The following is a 14,078-nucleotide window of genomic DNA, read 5'->3' as shown; positions in this document are numbered from 1 at the left end:
CAGCTTCAACGGCAGCGGCGACGCCCTGGTGACCCGCATCTCCACCCTCCTCCACGACCTGCCCACCCTGAAGGCGGCCGTGATCGTGGCGTGCGCCTTCACCGCCCTGCTCATCGCCTGCCTGCTGCTGCGTGTCTTCAGGTGGGTCCCCGCGTCCTCTTCCTTCTGGCTTTCCGCCTTGCCCACCGGCTGTCCGCCCCCCTCCCCGCCCCTGCACAGGTGCTCTGGGGCGCCCCAGCCAGCAGTGTGCCTCTCCGCCCCGAGGGTGGTGAGGTGGTGGCCGGGGTGCGTTCGCCTGGTTTTTTCTGGTACGTGTTTTAGGAATTTTCTCCCCTTTCTTTAACAATAGCTATCATAAATATATGGCTCCATTTGTTAACTCTCTGCCAAAGGTTTAACAGTACCAATGTCGCTCTGAATTCTAAGGAGCGTCCACGGAATTTATTTTTATGAGCACTTCACAGATGAGGAAACATTTTTAGAGCGGCAACGTGGCGTATCCAAGTAAACTCAGTGGTGGAGGTAGGATTTGAACCCAGGTCCTTCTAACTTTAATTTTGCTACCCCTTCTTCCCTCTACCATCTACCGCTCCCTCACACCCCACCTACTTTTTTTTTTTGAGTTGGGATCTCACTCTGTCGCCCAGACTGGAGTGCCCTGGCCGCTCCCGGCCACCGCAGCCTCGACCTGCTGGGCTCCAGCAGTCCTTCCGCATCAGTCTTCCGTGTAGCCGGAATTACAGGCACGTGCTACCATGCCCGGCTGATTTTTTGATTTATTGTAGAGATGAGGTCTCGCTGCCCAGGCGGGTCTCCAACCCGCGGGCTCAGGCATTCACCCACCTGAGCCTCCCAAGGCGCGGGATTACAGGCTGAGCCACCGAGCCCGGCTTCTTTTTCTTTTTCTGCTGCTGGAAGAAGCAGTTTCTAGCAGGGTTGTGGAGGGGGTGGGGGGCAGGGAGAATGCCCTCAGGATGCCTGTTGGGTGATCTTTGCGCCCGGATTGGAGCTGGGCTTCAAAATGCTTGGTGGACTTTCTAGTGGGGAAGACAGTCGTCTCTCCTAGGCCCCTGTCTGACTAAGCTGCACCAATGAAAGTTCACAGGGCCCTCTTGGAGAGGCTTTTGTAGGTTGCTCAAGTTCAGGGAGAAAGTATCTGGGAAACTAAGGAAGGATGTCCCAGGTCCGTGGAATAGTGAGGTGGATGGGGCTACAGGGGATGCAAGGACATTTCCCTGGAAAATCTTGTTTTTGCAGGAAATGAACCAAACCTGTCCTGTTACTCAGGCCCACCAGCCTGGAAATCTGGGTGTGTGCATGGCTGCTCACTGCCCCTTCCCTCCCGAGCATACACGCTGTGCTTTGGTGTTTGTTCAGCTGCGAAAGGTTGGGACCAGGGGCCTGCTCTCCTGGGTAGCATTTTTAGTGCCCCAGCAGAGACCAGACCGGAGAAAGTCAGGGCTGGGAGCTGTCTCTATTAAGGCTTTCTGTTGGCTCTCAGTGACTTTGAGTCCAGGTGTTTCCTTCTGGGTCCGTAGGATTAGATTCCAGTGGTCTGAGAAAACAGAGAAGGGGGAAATGGGGTCCTGTGTTCACCCCACCATTTCCAGCCTTGGCTCAGGCCACAGCGTTCCTCACTCTGCTGGTCTCCTTGATGTTCTCAGAGTTGAAGTGTCCCGACTTCATCCCATCCTTCCAGCCGCTCCCGATCTGCTCACAAACTTCAGTGGTTCCTTGTGGCCACTCCCTATGCAAGGCATTCCCTAGGTGTGGTATTCCGGGCCCTTGCAGACTGGCCCCAGCCCACCTTGTAGCCATCAACCAGCCTTTTCAGCCCTGCCCTTGTCACCTGCTCCTTTCCCTAGGTCCCACGGTGCTGGCTGAACTTTCCTGCTTCTGACTTGATTCCTGCTCCCGTCTTTAAGACTGCATGCAGCCACTTAGGCCCGGCTCCCATCCTCCTTCCTCTGTGTGATTTTCCTGGACACCCGAAGGAGACCATTGCTTCCTTTCCTGACCTCTCCACCCACGCTTGTGCATCTTTCATGCAGTCCTTATCACGCAGTGCTGTTTTGTTGTGTTGCATGCCTGGCTCCTGTGCTCAGCAGAGCACCATGGAGGGTGAGGATGTCCATTTCACCCTCATGTCCCCATGCCTGGTGCGGGCCTGGTGTTCAGCAGAGGAACCATTCTCATTTACTGACTTCCTGATTCTTCGGTTGAAGTGAACGTTCATGCCTAGAGCAGCTCTGGGCCCAGAGGTTTGAAACATTTAGCTCAAAGTAGGCCATGGAGCCCACAAGGCTACGTACTTTTTAAGAAGGTATTTGAACTATTTTGCCAGTCTGCTCTTTATTACACACCAGCGGAGGAGAAAGGAAAGCAGCATGCACCCAGATGTGAGGGGTCTGGGGCCTGGTGTTTGAGTGGGTGAACCGGCACCGCAGACTGGAAGGGACCGGTCTTGGAGGTTTGGGTGTGGAGTGTTGAAAGAAGGTGGCGCCTTCACAGGCAAAGCACTTATGGACATAGTCTGCCCCACCTTCCCAGGAAGGTGTACTTGTTAGGGCGAGTCTCCAGGTGGACAGCGGCCACCCCGGATTCTGATATAGATAAGATTCTGTGGCATTTTAGAGCCAGGAAGAGCCTTGATGGTCACAGACCCCACGTGCTCCCTTGCAGATGAGAAAGTGGCATCTCAAAGAGTGGAGTATGTCATCACCAGATTCTAGAACACTCTACAAGTCTACAACACCCACTTTTTGCCACTCGGTAGTCTGGAAGGTAGCCTTTTCCCCCTTTCTCACTTTCCCCTGTAGGTGTGGTTCATCAGGCTCACTGAGCACCTGTCATGCTGGCCAGGGCTTCTCCTCACTTGTCCCCTCTCCATCTCCTGAGCATGCAGGCATCGAGACCTGGCCGTTCACCACCTGAGTCTCCCAGAGACAATGTCACCTCTGCCCACACCACCCTTCCCCAGTGAAGCTTTCCCTCTTACCACTGGTGCCTTGTCTCTCCTGAATTACAATACTATCTTTTAGGCTGGGGTTCCTGCCTCCAATCTCATCTCTCTCCAATCCATCCTCTGCTGCTGGAATGCTAGTCTCATCCTTCCTCTTCCCCTCTCTGCCAGCTTTCCCTACATAACAAACTCTTTGTAACCAGGGGCCTACCTCCTTCTTGAGCCTCTTTCTTGGCTCTGCCCAGTGCCCCCTGCCTGCCGTTCCAGCTTTGCTGGCTTTCCAGGGGTTCTCCAGAGATAGTCTGAGGCCTTAGCATCTTGTCCCACTGTGAGACTCTTCCCAGAATCCCTTCTGCCACCAAGACTGCACAGCCAGCTCATTGCTATCTGACCTCATTGCAGTAGCCTCCTCTGAGAAGCCTTCCCAGCCAGGGTCCCTCTGTGTTCCCAAAACACACTTGGATTTTGAATTTCCACCTTGGAGTGAACTACTTCTTCTGAGCAGGGCTGTGCATTACTCTTCTGTGTCTCCTTAACACCTAGTGCAGTTCCAGGTACAAGCTGGCATTTACTAAAGATATTTTTAGCAAAAGTATGTTGAACTCCCAAGTATTTTACATTGCTGATGTCTCTCAAAATGTCCTCTGTGACTGAATGCAGGCCTGGTGCTGGTTACCTGTGAGGTAGGAATTTGTGCAATGCGGATAATGGAGAAATAATATAGTAAGGATGGTTGCTTATAAAGTGGCAGTCCTAGCCTATTTATCTATTTTCCCTGAAGGAGTCACCTTACCAGACAACAGAAAAAATGTGGATCCAGGGAAACTGTTAAAGTTAGAGGCAAAGAATATGTATTTTAATGGAAAATGTATTTACCTTTAATCAATCAATTCCATTTCTAAGGAGTGTACATTTTTTCATTGTGATCCAAATTCTTCTCTTAATGATTAGAAGAGGAAGTCAAGATGCATGTGCAGTGATAGTCAGAGAAATTCTGTTTGAAAAGTCTTAAATGATCTAAGTATCCAACAGTTGGGCATTTGTTAAGTAAATTATGGTAATACAGTGGAATATGGTATAGATGTTAAAAATGATGACACTGAAATTAGCCAGGTGTGGTGGAGCACACCTGTAATCCCAGCTACTTGGGAGACTGAGGCAGGAGGATCACTTGATTCTAGAAGTTTGAGGCTGCAGAGAGCTATGATCATATCACTGCACTCCAGCATGAGCAACAGAGCGAAACTCTGTCTCAAAAAACCAAAGAAATGACATTGCTATAATACTATATATTGTTGAATGAAACAGGCTACAAAACAGCATGAATAGTATGAGCTTATTTAAATAAATAAATAAGTAATAAATATGTATATGTGAGAATGCAAATAAACCTGTGTATATGTGTGCATGTGTATGCATGTGGGGATTCTTTATAATTTATTTATTATTCATGATATACTTCTGCACCATCTGAACTTCTTTGCAATTCAGCCACATGCATTCATGACTTCTCCCCCTGTATGTACTCATGGCTTCTTGCTGCATCCTTGGATGTGTCTTCCTGAGGACCAGTGCATCTGGGAGTGGGATTTCTGGGTCCCAGGGGTACTTGTTCTTGATTTCCTTGAGTAGGTGCGAGTGTAGGCTCCCACCTGCAGGACCTGAGGGTTTTCTCATCCTCACATCGTAGCCAACACTTAGGATTATCTGAATTTCTAGTACTTTCTAATCAGTTGGGTATAATTTGATATCTTACTGCCTTTTTCTATTTCTTCATTTTTCTGCTGAGGTTGAGCATCTGTCTCTTCCTACATTTCTTAATCAATTTCCCGTCTGCAGAATTATTTCCCCCTTTTTTACGTAATCATGAAGGAAAACCATTGTTCAGTGGGAGACAAAACTGGAAGGAGGGAAAGGTGGGTTGGAGACGAGCACCCTCTGGTGCTACTCCCCTGCCCCCGTGAGAACTGGAAGGGCTCAACAAAAAAGACTGTGTCTAGGAAGTAGACACTGTGATTTCTACTAATTTTTTTGATGTTGGGAAGCATCTGGTAAGGTTGCATGAGTTCAGGGATAACACACATCAGCCAGCTGGTATCAACACCTTTTGCCTGACAGATCTACTTTGAACACTTTACTCTCCAAGTTCTGGAAGGAATCTGACTTTACTCTCTGGTGTCTTATGAACAGGGTGGGGGCAAGTCAGGAAGACACTACCACCTCAAAACCACGACTTTCCTTTCCTCCTGGGGACCCTTCCCTAGTCTTGGTGAGTCTCCCGGCTCTACAGTGCAGACTCCATTTCTCCCAGATCTCTGTTGGTCACATGCTCAGCCACTTCTTATTTCCAAATCTCTGTAAAATCCTCTTGTCTGAGGGGAGGGTTCTTTCTCGTACTTCCCAAGAGATTGGGAAGATGATGAATTCCAGGTGCTGTCACATTGCCCAACTGTCAATGGAAAAGATATATACTCTGAAGACGTTGGAATCATAGAATCTTAGTTAATTTACTAAGCCAGGTCTTTGAAAAGGAGCTAAAAGTTTCCTACTTATCTTGCATTTCCTACATTTTCTCTTGAGTGTGTACAGAGGGGACCCCCAAAAAACTGAATTATTCTTTGGATTGTGGGCCCCTTGTAGTACTTCCCCTCTAAGTAAGTGTTCTAGGAACCTATTGGAATCAGTGTACCAGCTAGTGTTGTTGTGAGAGCCTGCATTCGGCTTCAGTGAATTTTTTTTTTTTAAGATTTTTTTTTTTGAGCTGGAGTCTCACTCCATCGCCCAGGCTGGAGTGCAGTGGCATACTCATGGCCACCCCAGAGTTGACCTGCTGGGCTCTGGCAATCCTTTCACCTCAGCCTTCCAGTAGCCGGAGCTACAGGAACATGCTACCACGCCCAGTTAATTTTTGATTTATTGTAGAGACAAGGGCTCGCCAAATTACTCAGGCTGATCTTGAACCCGTGGTCTCAGGCAATCCACTCACCTCGGCCTCCCAAAGTGCTGGGATTATGGGCTGAGCCACCAAACCCAGTCAGAATCACATTTTTCAATACAATAGGACACTTGGTTGCTTCAAGGGGAGCCAGGGACTTGGTTGACATCCTCTACTCTAAACATCCCAATAGCCCTTGGAAACAGATACTCTCATTAATGATAGAAAACAATGCCTAGAAAGGCTCAGTAAGATGCTCACATCAGGCTTCACTGCCGGTGGAGATTCTCAGTTTCTCAACCTTGGCACCCTTGACATTTGGGGCTGGATAATTTGGGGAGTGGGGGAGGGGCTGTCCCATGCACTGTAGGATGTTTAGCAGCATCCTGGTCTCTATCCACTAGAAGCCAGCGGTAATCTCCCCTCACCCCTACCAGTCCTGACAATAAAAAATGTCTCCAGACATGACCAAATGACACCCAGAGGGCAAGATCCTCCCCAGTTAAGACCCATTTGAGGGACCTTATTCTTTCCGTATACCATGAGTTTTTTTTGAGAACTGAATCAAGGTCATGTCCTCTACTCTCCTTTTAAAAAAAAATGGATTTTTGCTGAATTTGATCTATTTAACATTTCTCTACAATAAATCAAAAATGAGCTGGGCGTGGTAGCACGCGCCTGTTGTTCCAGCTACTTGGAAGTCTGAGGTGGAAGGATTGCTAGAGACCAGCAGGTTGAGGCTGCGGTGACCGGGAGCGTGCCACTGCAGGCTGGGCGACAGAGTGAGACTCCAATTCAAAAAAAAAAAAAAAGAAAAATATGATTCACACCTGATCTTTGGTCTTGCCTCTGCCTTAGATGAGGATGCAGCCATAGGGCCAAAATAGTCAGGCAGGCGCATCTGCTTCTGAGTCTCTTTCTAATGAAACTGGTGGCTCTTTAGTCCAAGTGAGCCTTGTTGCTGCTTAATTCCCTGATGAAGGATGTGCCTCAGGACTGCCCTATTAACAGTTCTTTGAGGACCTGGCACATGCCTCGGATTCCTTCTATCAAATTAGAAGGGAGGAGAATCTAGCCCTGAACCTTCTGGCTTATAGGGCATCATCCATAGACTTTTCTGCCCAGAAGCTTTTGTGTTTGGGAGTCTTTGCAAATGCAGATCCTTCTTGAGACACCAGGGCCTCTAGGGGTAAGCCGTGGGGGTTGGGGGACTCCAGTGTCAGTAGCTCCCTTAGGGAGAGGGTCAGGGGAGGGAAGCCCTCCTGGGTTTACCCATAGACGGTTTCTGGGTTGTGTCTGATACGTTAGTTCTATGGTTAGTTTTGGGTCTAACCATTTGCAAAGGGAAATTAAGGGAATTAGGATCATGTTGTTATGGTTTCTAAAAAAATCTATACTTAATCTAAAGACAATCTGCCTGGAATCGAGACTTGACATTTGTTTTCCTGGAGGTGCAGGGAGGAGGGAACCCATTCTCATGGGCATGTGTGGTGCTGAGGAGAGGTCGTAGCAAAGAGCTGGGGCAGGGTTCTTCTAGACCCCGGAGGTCATGGAGCCCTGAAACCTCTCAAGTGTGGTGTTTCTTCATATTCAGAACTCCTTTGACCTTCCTCTCCTCACTCATTGTGCAGACGAGGAAACAGAGGCCCAGAAGTGAGGAGGGTTTCTTAAGTAGAACTGAAGCCCAGGTGTTTGACTGCTCAACTTGGCCCTTTCTGGGCCTCCAAGATGTGGTGGACTGAGCTGTGGCCCTGTCTAGCTGGTCTCCCCAACACCCAGCCTAGCACCCAGGAGAAAACAAGACACGAAAAAAATAGTAGTGTTCTTCCCAGTATGTTTAATGAGCACCTACTGGGAATGTAGGGGTGCCATGGGGACACGTCAGTGGCCATGGTGCATCCAGCTAAATCTGGGAGGTAGAGTAATGCCCTTGAATGATTCTAGTCGGTAGGGAAGAAGTCTCTTCCATTAGGGGAGCCGTGCATTAAAAGCAACCCTTGATAAACTGAGAAAGGACAGGCACAGTGGCTTTGGCTTGGACAGAATGGTCTGGGAAGGCATTGTGGGGGAGGGGGAAGATTAGGACTCGGCAGGATAGGAGGAAGAAGAGATTCTTCCAGGGCTGGATGGGTGAAGCAGGTTTTGCTCTGGGTAGCGTTTGTGAAAATGATCCCTTGGAGATTGTGTTGACAACAATAATAACGGCAATTAGTATTTATTAAGCCCTTACTGTGTACCAGGCTCTGGGATAAGCATTTCATATGTTTCCTCGCTCCTATGAGTGGTGCATTGTCAAGAGTCTCCATTTTAGAGGTGAGCAAACCAAGGCAGGAATGATGAAGTGTCTCACTCGAGGCTAGCTGGGGAAGGGGAGGAGGAGGGGTCTGACGTACACTTCCCTGCTGCTGTGGGGATTTTGGATGACAACAATTCCAGGTGGAGAATGAATGAATACAGGAGTAAAATAATCAAAGGGCTGCTTTAGTAATATGCTGGCTCAGATGAGGTCTTACTAAGTATTTGTTGAGTAAAGTAACATAAATTGTTTTTACCAAAAAGACACCTGGGCATGTAGGTATATCTCAGCACTATTTACAATAGCAAAGACATAGAACCAACCTAGGTACCCATCAACAGTGGACTGGAAAAGAAAATGTGGTGCATATACAACATGGAATACTACACAGCCATAAAAAGAATGAAATCATATCTTTTGCAGCAACATGGATGCAGCTGGAGGTCATTTTTCTAAGCGAATTAACAAAGAAATAGAAAACCAAATACTGTGTTTTCTCACAGACAAGACCGAGCCAAACACTGGGTATATACAGACATAAAGATGGTAATAACAGACAGTGGGAACTCCTAAACTGGGAAGGGAGTGAGGACCCAATGTTTGGGGTTGAAAAACTTTCTATGGTGTACTGTGCTCACTGTCGGAGTGACAGTTTCAATGGAAGCCCAAACCTCACCATCATGCAATATACCTATGAAACATACCTTCACATGTACCCCAGAAGTCTACAATAACATTTAAAAAAAATTAAAGAGAGAAAAAGTGTTTGCCAGATGAATGAATGGTGATGTGGCTGGATTGGAGGTGCAAGATGACGGAGGAGACCTGTGGAAGGTGCCGGAAGTATCAGGAGGACTGGAGGCCAAGTGGTTGAAGAGGGGGAGAAAGTGTCAGGATGTTCTGAAGGGCCTGGAGAAGGGGGGCATCGTAAAGGGGGTGGCCAGGCGGGATGGGAGAAGCCATGTGTGGAAGAAGAGGAAGCACAGGTGAAACTTGCTCACGGAAGTGCCAGCCACGTGGCCAGCCACCCGGGCTTGGGTGGAGGGGTTGGGGGCATCTGCTGAGAAGGGGGATGGTGAGAACTGACATTCCTTCGCTTCCCCTGCCATGTGGCAGGGACAAGGTGGACACTGAGGGGGCCACTTATGATGTGTGTCCCAAAGCACTGTGACCTTGGAGTTTCAGGCTGTGATTGGGTCTCGGGTCTACCAAAGAGTCCTTCTTGGCCGTCTTGCCACTGCCCTTGAGCTCAGGGAACTGCCTCTAGAGGCTACCTTCTCTGCTCTAAACCTGTCTGTCCTCCCCTGGCACGTCATAAAAAAACAAAGCAGACCCGGCCCTTTGCAAACATGCTCAAGAGCTGGAGGAACAGGTCCTGGAGCATTTGCTGTTTCCGTATATTCTTTTTTCTTTTCTTTTCTTTTTAAACCCGGGGTTTGCTGATTTTGTCTTAGAATGAGAGTTGGATCTATCCCTCAGGAACAGAGGGAAAAAGAAACAGGGTGGGGAGCAGACGGAGGCAAAACACTAACCTCACAAAGCAAAACCCTAAGACTTGTGTCATTGAGATATTTGGAGTTGTCTGCTATATGGCGCATGATTCTCTATGAAGCGTGAACCCCTGGGGCATATTGTACTGTGTGTTGTGTGCTGGACACTAGTGTTCGGGCCACTCAGCAGTGCTGACACTTAATTCCAAGGGGTTGGTGCCCAGGAGGGGAAGGGAAGCAACTGGATTATGTAAATAATAATCAGCACTCCTAAATCATGGTTGATATTCTGGTAAACAGAAATAAGGAACACTTTGGCTGGACATGCATATCATGACAACTCTCCAGGCTCCTCATTTTTACCTGAATTATTTTTTATTACTCATGCTTGGTGCTCATGACCTAGTAAACCATGGCCAGGGATCTCAATCAGAGATTGCAAACTGATGGCCTGGGGGCTGAAAAATCTGGCCCATTGTCTTTTTTCCGTTTTTGTTGTTGTTGCTGCTGTTGTTTGGTTTTGTTTTTTGGTTTGCACAGTCTTAAAAAATGAAAATAGTTGAGGACACTTAAAAATTGGGAGTCTTCACGTAAGCATCTGGGTGCCTGGAAGTGCAGGGCCTCCTGTCCACGGGACAGTCAAGCAGGTGCTGGGTAGCTGCCCGCCTGTGCAGACTGGGCAGGGCGCCACTCTTTGTGTCTCCTTGACTTGAAGGCAGAGTGTTGCCCATCATTTGCCATCATTGTCTGTTCCCATGTTTAGGTGGCACAAGTCCTGTCGCACTGGTTTCCTGTGTCTACACAGTCCTGGGACATTGGAGTCATTGTGCTTGCCTGGATGCTGGGTGCTGGAACAGAGGGGCCCAGTGTGATGGGAGGGGGCGCCCCAGGACAGGGGTGAGGCATAGGTGCATCCAAGGACTCTCCAACAGGTGTCAGGGAGGGCTCGGCAGGAGCTGTGTTTGAGTGGGAGATCTCAAAGCTCTTGCTGCCCTAGAGGAAAGTGCTTTTGTCTCATGAGACTTAATGAGATTGCTGTTGCATGTCAGTCTGTCTCTCTCAGTGGCTTGTTGAGACGGCTGCAGAGGGTGGAGCTCAGAGGGCTATGCTCAGGGCAGAAAGGGAGGGTGGGCTGGAAATTGGGAATGGCGCCTGGGTGGTAGGCCATGGAGACTTTGCCATCGAGATCCTGGCTAGCCTACTGATTCTCTGGAGGACCTGGGCACCCATTTTTCTAAGGTTGGGGCAGAGGCAGGGGCTGGAAAGTGGGTTCCAGCATCATTTTTTTCCTTTCTCTAAGTTTAATTGGTTTCTCTCTTACTTCTTATGTTCTGAGAAGAAGGTACCTAGTAGAGCTCAGGTTAAAAATTAGGCCTGTGTCCCCAGAGCATCAGAGGCAACCGCCTGGCTCTGATTGGCCCACGTAGTGCTCTTGTCTATACTAGCGTCAGCTGCATGCTTCAGTCTCCCCCTGCCACATTCCATTTTCATTTTTAAAATGAATTTTTCTAAATGTCAAAAGTCACATGTGCTGTTTATGACAAGCAGTGTGGTTTTGGCAGAACACTAGCCCTTGAGCTACAGAACGGCTTTAGTGAGCTTAAAAATGGAAACAGCTGAGGTGGAGGGAAGGCTTGAGTTGCTGGATTTGGGTCCTGAAGTCACCAGGTGAGCCTTGCCAAGCCACACGGACACAGTGATGGGTGGGCTTTCCGAGAAAGTTCTCTTGCCAGAGGGGCAGCAGGCACAGATGTAGTCCAATTCAAAATTCACTTTAAGCACTTATGTTGAATTTTGTTGCTCTATTTGTTTATTTTAGAACTAGGTCATATATTCACATGGCTCCATATTCACCAGGAACAAAAGAGGATATAGTGAAAAATCTCCTTCACTGGATGTTGTCAATTTCTTGTGGATCTTTCCAGAGAGAGTCTATAAATCTAGAAACAGATGTAACATATACATGTGTATACACACACACACACACACACACACACACACACACACACACACGTATATCTTCTCTATTTCTTTTATAATGACTTTAGTGAGATATGATTCATGTGCCATATAATTCACCCACTTAAAGTGTCCAACTCAGTGGTTTTTAGTATATTCACAGAGTTGTGCATTTATCATTAAAATCAATTTTGTTTATCACTCCAAACTGAACTGTGTATCCATGAATCACTCCCTGCGTAGCATGCCTTCCCTTCCTCCACCCAGCCTGAGGCAACCACCGATTTACTTTCGGTGTCTATAGATTTCTCTATTCAGACTTTCAAATGAATAGAGTCATATAATATGTGGTCTTTTGTGAACAGCTTATTTTATTTAGTATAATGTTTTTAGGGTTCACCTATATGTAGCATGTGTCAGTTCATCATTTCTTTTTATTACCAAATAGTGTTCTTTTTTTTTTTTTTTTATTTAGAGGAGAGGAGACTTTCTTTTTGCATTTCAAAAGATTATGTTTTATTTTTATTTTAAAATGTTTTATTTTAAAGATGTGGGGTACAATTCAGGTTTAAGTATACAAATGTTCATTATGCAGGTACCCTTGATGATGAGGGATGTGCCCCTGCCCCTTTGCCCTTGCCCCCTTGCCCCCTTGCCCTTGCCCTGCTGCCAATCCCGCCCCTGACCCCGGCAATTTCCCATCACTGCCAATCCTTTTCATATCATATTATGATTATTGTTCAAGGTCCACTTACGAGTGAGAACATGTGATACTCAGTTCTTTGTTTCTGTGATAGATCACTGAGTATTATAGACTCTAAGTCCATCCAAGTTGCTGTGAAGTTCATAATTTTGTCCTTTATGGATATGTAATATTCCATTGTGTATATGTACCACAGTTTTTTTTTTTTTAGTGTCAGTAGTGTTCTGTTGAATGGATATACTGCCTTTTATTTATCTGTTCATCAGTTCATGGCTATTCAAGTTGTTTCTATTTTTTGGCTATTATTAATGATGCTTTTCTGGACAATTGTGTATGAGTTTTGGTGTGGACCTATGTTTTTTATTGCTGTTTGGTATATACCTAGCTAGGAGTGGAATTGCTGGGTCATATAATAATATGTTTAACTTTTTGAAGAACTGACACATGTTTTTCCAAAGTTGCTGCATTATCTTACATCATCAGAAGTGTATGGAGGTTGCAGTTTCTTCAGCTCCCCATTAACACTTGTTATTGTATGTCTTTTTAAATTACAGTTGTGCTGGTAGTGGGTGTGCAGTGGTATTGCATTGGGTTTTGATTTGCAGTACACTGGTGGCTAATGATGTGGACTTTTTTTGCATGTGCTTATTGGCTCTTTGCATATCTTTTTGAGTGAACTGTCTATTCAGATTGTTTGTCTTTTGCCCATTTTAAAATTGGGTTCGTTGTCTTTTTTTTTTTTTTGAAGTTGGGGTTTCATTCTGTGTAGCTCAGGCTGGAGTGCAGTGGCATGATCACAGCTCACCACAGCCTCAAACTTCTGGGCTCAGGTGATCCTTCTGCCTTGGCCTCCCAAAGTACTGGTATTACAGATGTGAGCCACCACGCCTGGCCTATTTGTCTTTTCATTACTGAGGTGTAAAAGTTCTTTATATATTCTAAATACAAGAGCCTTTATCAAATATATGATTCGAAAATAATTCCTCCCATTCTGTGGGGTATCTTTTCACTTTCTTGATGGTGTCCTTTGAAGCACAAAAGTTTTAAATTTTGCTGAGGTTCGGTTTTTCCATTTTTTTTTTTTTTTGCTTCTTTTGCTTCTGGTGTCATGTTTAAGAAGCCCTTGCCTAGTTCAAGGTTACAAAGGTCTGTGCTATGCTTTCTTCTATGAATTTTATAGTTTTAGCTCTTATTTATACGTTTTTACATACTTATATGTAAATTCCATTTGGAGATAATTTTTGCATGAAGTATGAGTTAATTTCTTTATATGATGTATAGGGGGTCTAGCTTCATCCTTTTCCACTTGTCATCTTGCTTTATTTATTTATTTTAACTTAATTTTATTATAGAGATGTGGGGTACAAGTCAGGATTAGGTACATAAGTGATCCATATGCAGGTGAAGTTTGGGCCTCCAACTGTTCCCCACTTCTCCTGGTTTAGGACCAGGTACCCTCTGTGTGTTATGTGCCTACCCTTTTTTCCTGGCAGCATCCTGCGACTGCTGATCCCTCCTTTGTGCTATTGTGATCATTGTTCAAGTCCCACCTATGAGTAAGAACAAGTTGTAGTTGGTTTTTTGTTTCTGTGATGGATCATGTCATTTGCTTTTAAAAAATATTTTGTGTATCTGAGTGATTATTCCTTGTCAGTGTATACAAATCTCCTCATCTGTTTATATGGTTGTTTAGTGTCCATTATGTGACTGTATCATAATTTATTTAATCAATC

At 46.2% G+C, this 14,078-nt stretch overlaps 1 protein-coding gene across 1 annotated transcript in view; it reads left to right on the top strand.

The window, feature by feature from the left end:
- FAM174B (family with sequence similarity 174 member B) overlaps window positions 1–14,078 on the top strand; it is a 37,357-nt gene that overhangs the window by 487 nt on the left and 22,792 nt on the right. Inside the window, exon 2 of the mRNA XM_008070968.2 lies at window positions 4–141. Within this exon, the coding sequence (XP_008069159.2) occupies window positions 4–141 (138 nt within the window). The remainder of the gene's footprint in view (window positions 1–3; window positions 142–14,078) is intronic.

The sequence above is a fragment of the Carlito syrichta genome, unplaced genomic scaffold, assembly GCF_000164805.1.
Source record: "Carlito syrichta isolate Samal-C Ts95f unplaced genomic scaffold, Tarsius_syrichta-2.0.1 Scaffold314079, whole genome shotgun sequence".
NCBI classification, from domain to species: domain Eukaryota; kingdom Metazoa; phylum Chordata; class Mammalia; order Primates; family Tarsiidae; genus Carlito; species Carlito syrichta.
The sequence above is the reverse complement of the archived record's forward strand: the minus strand, read 5'-3'. Positions and strand labels throughout refer to the sequence as shown.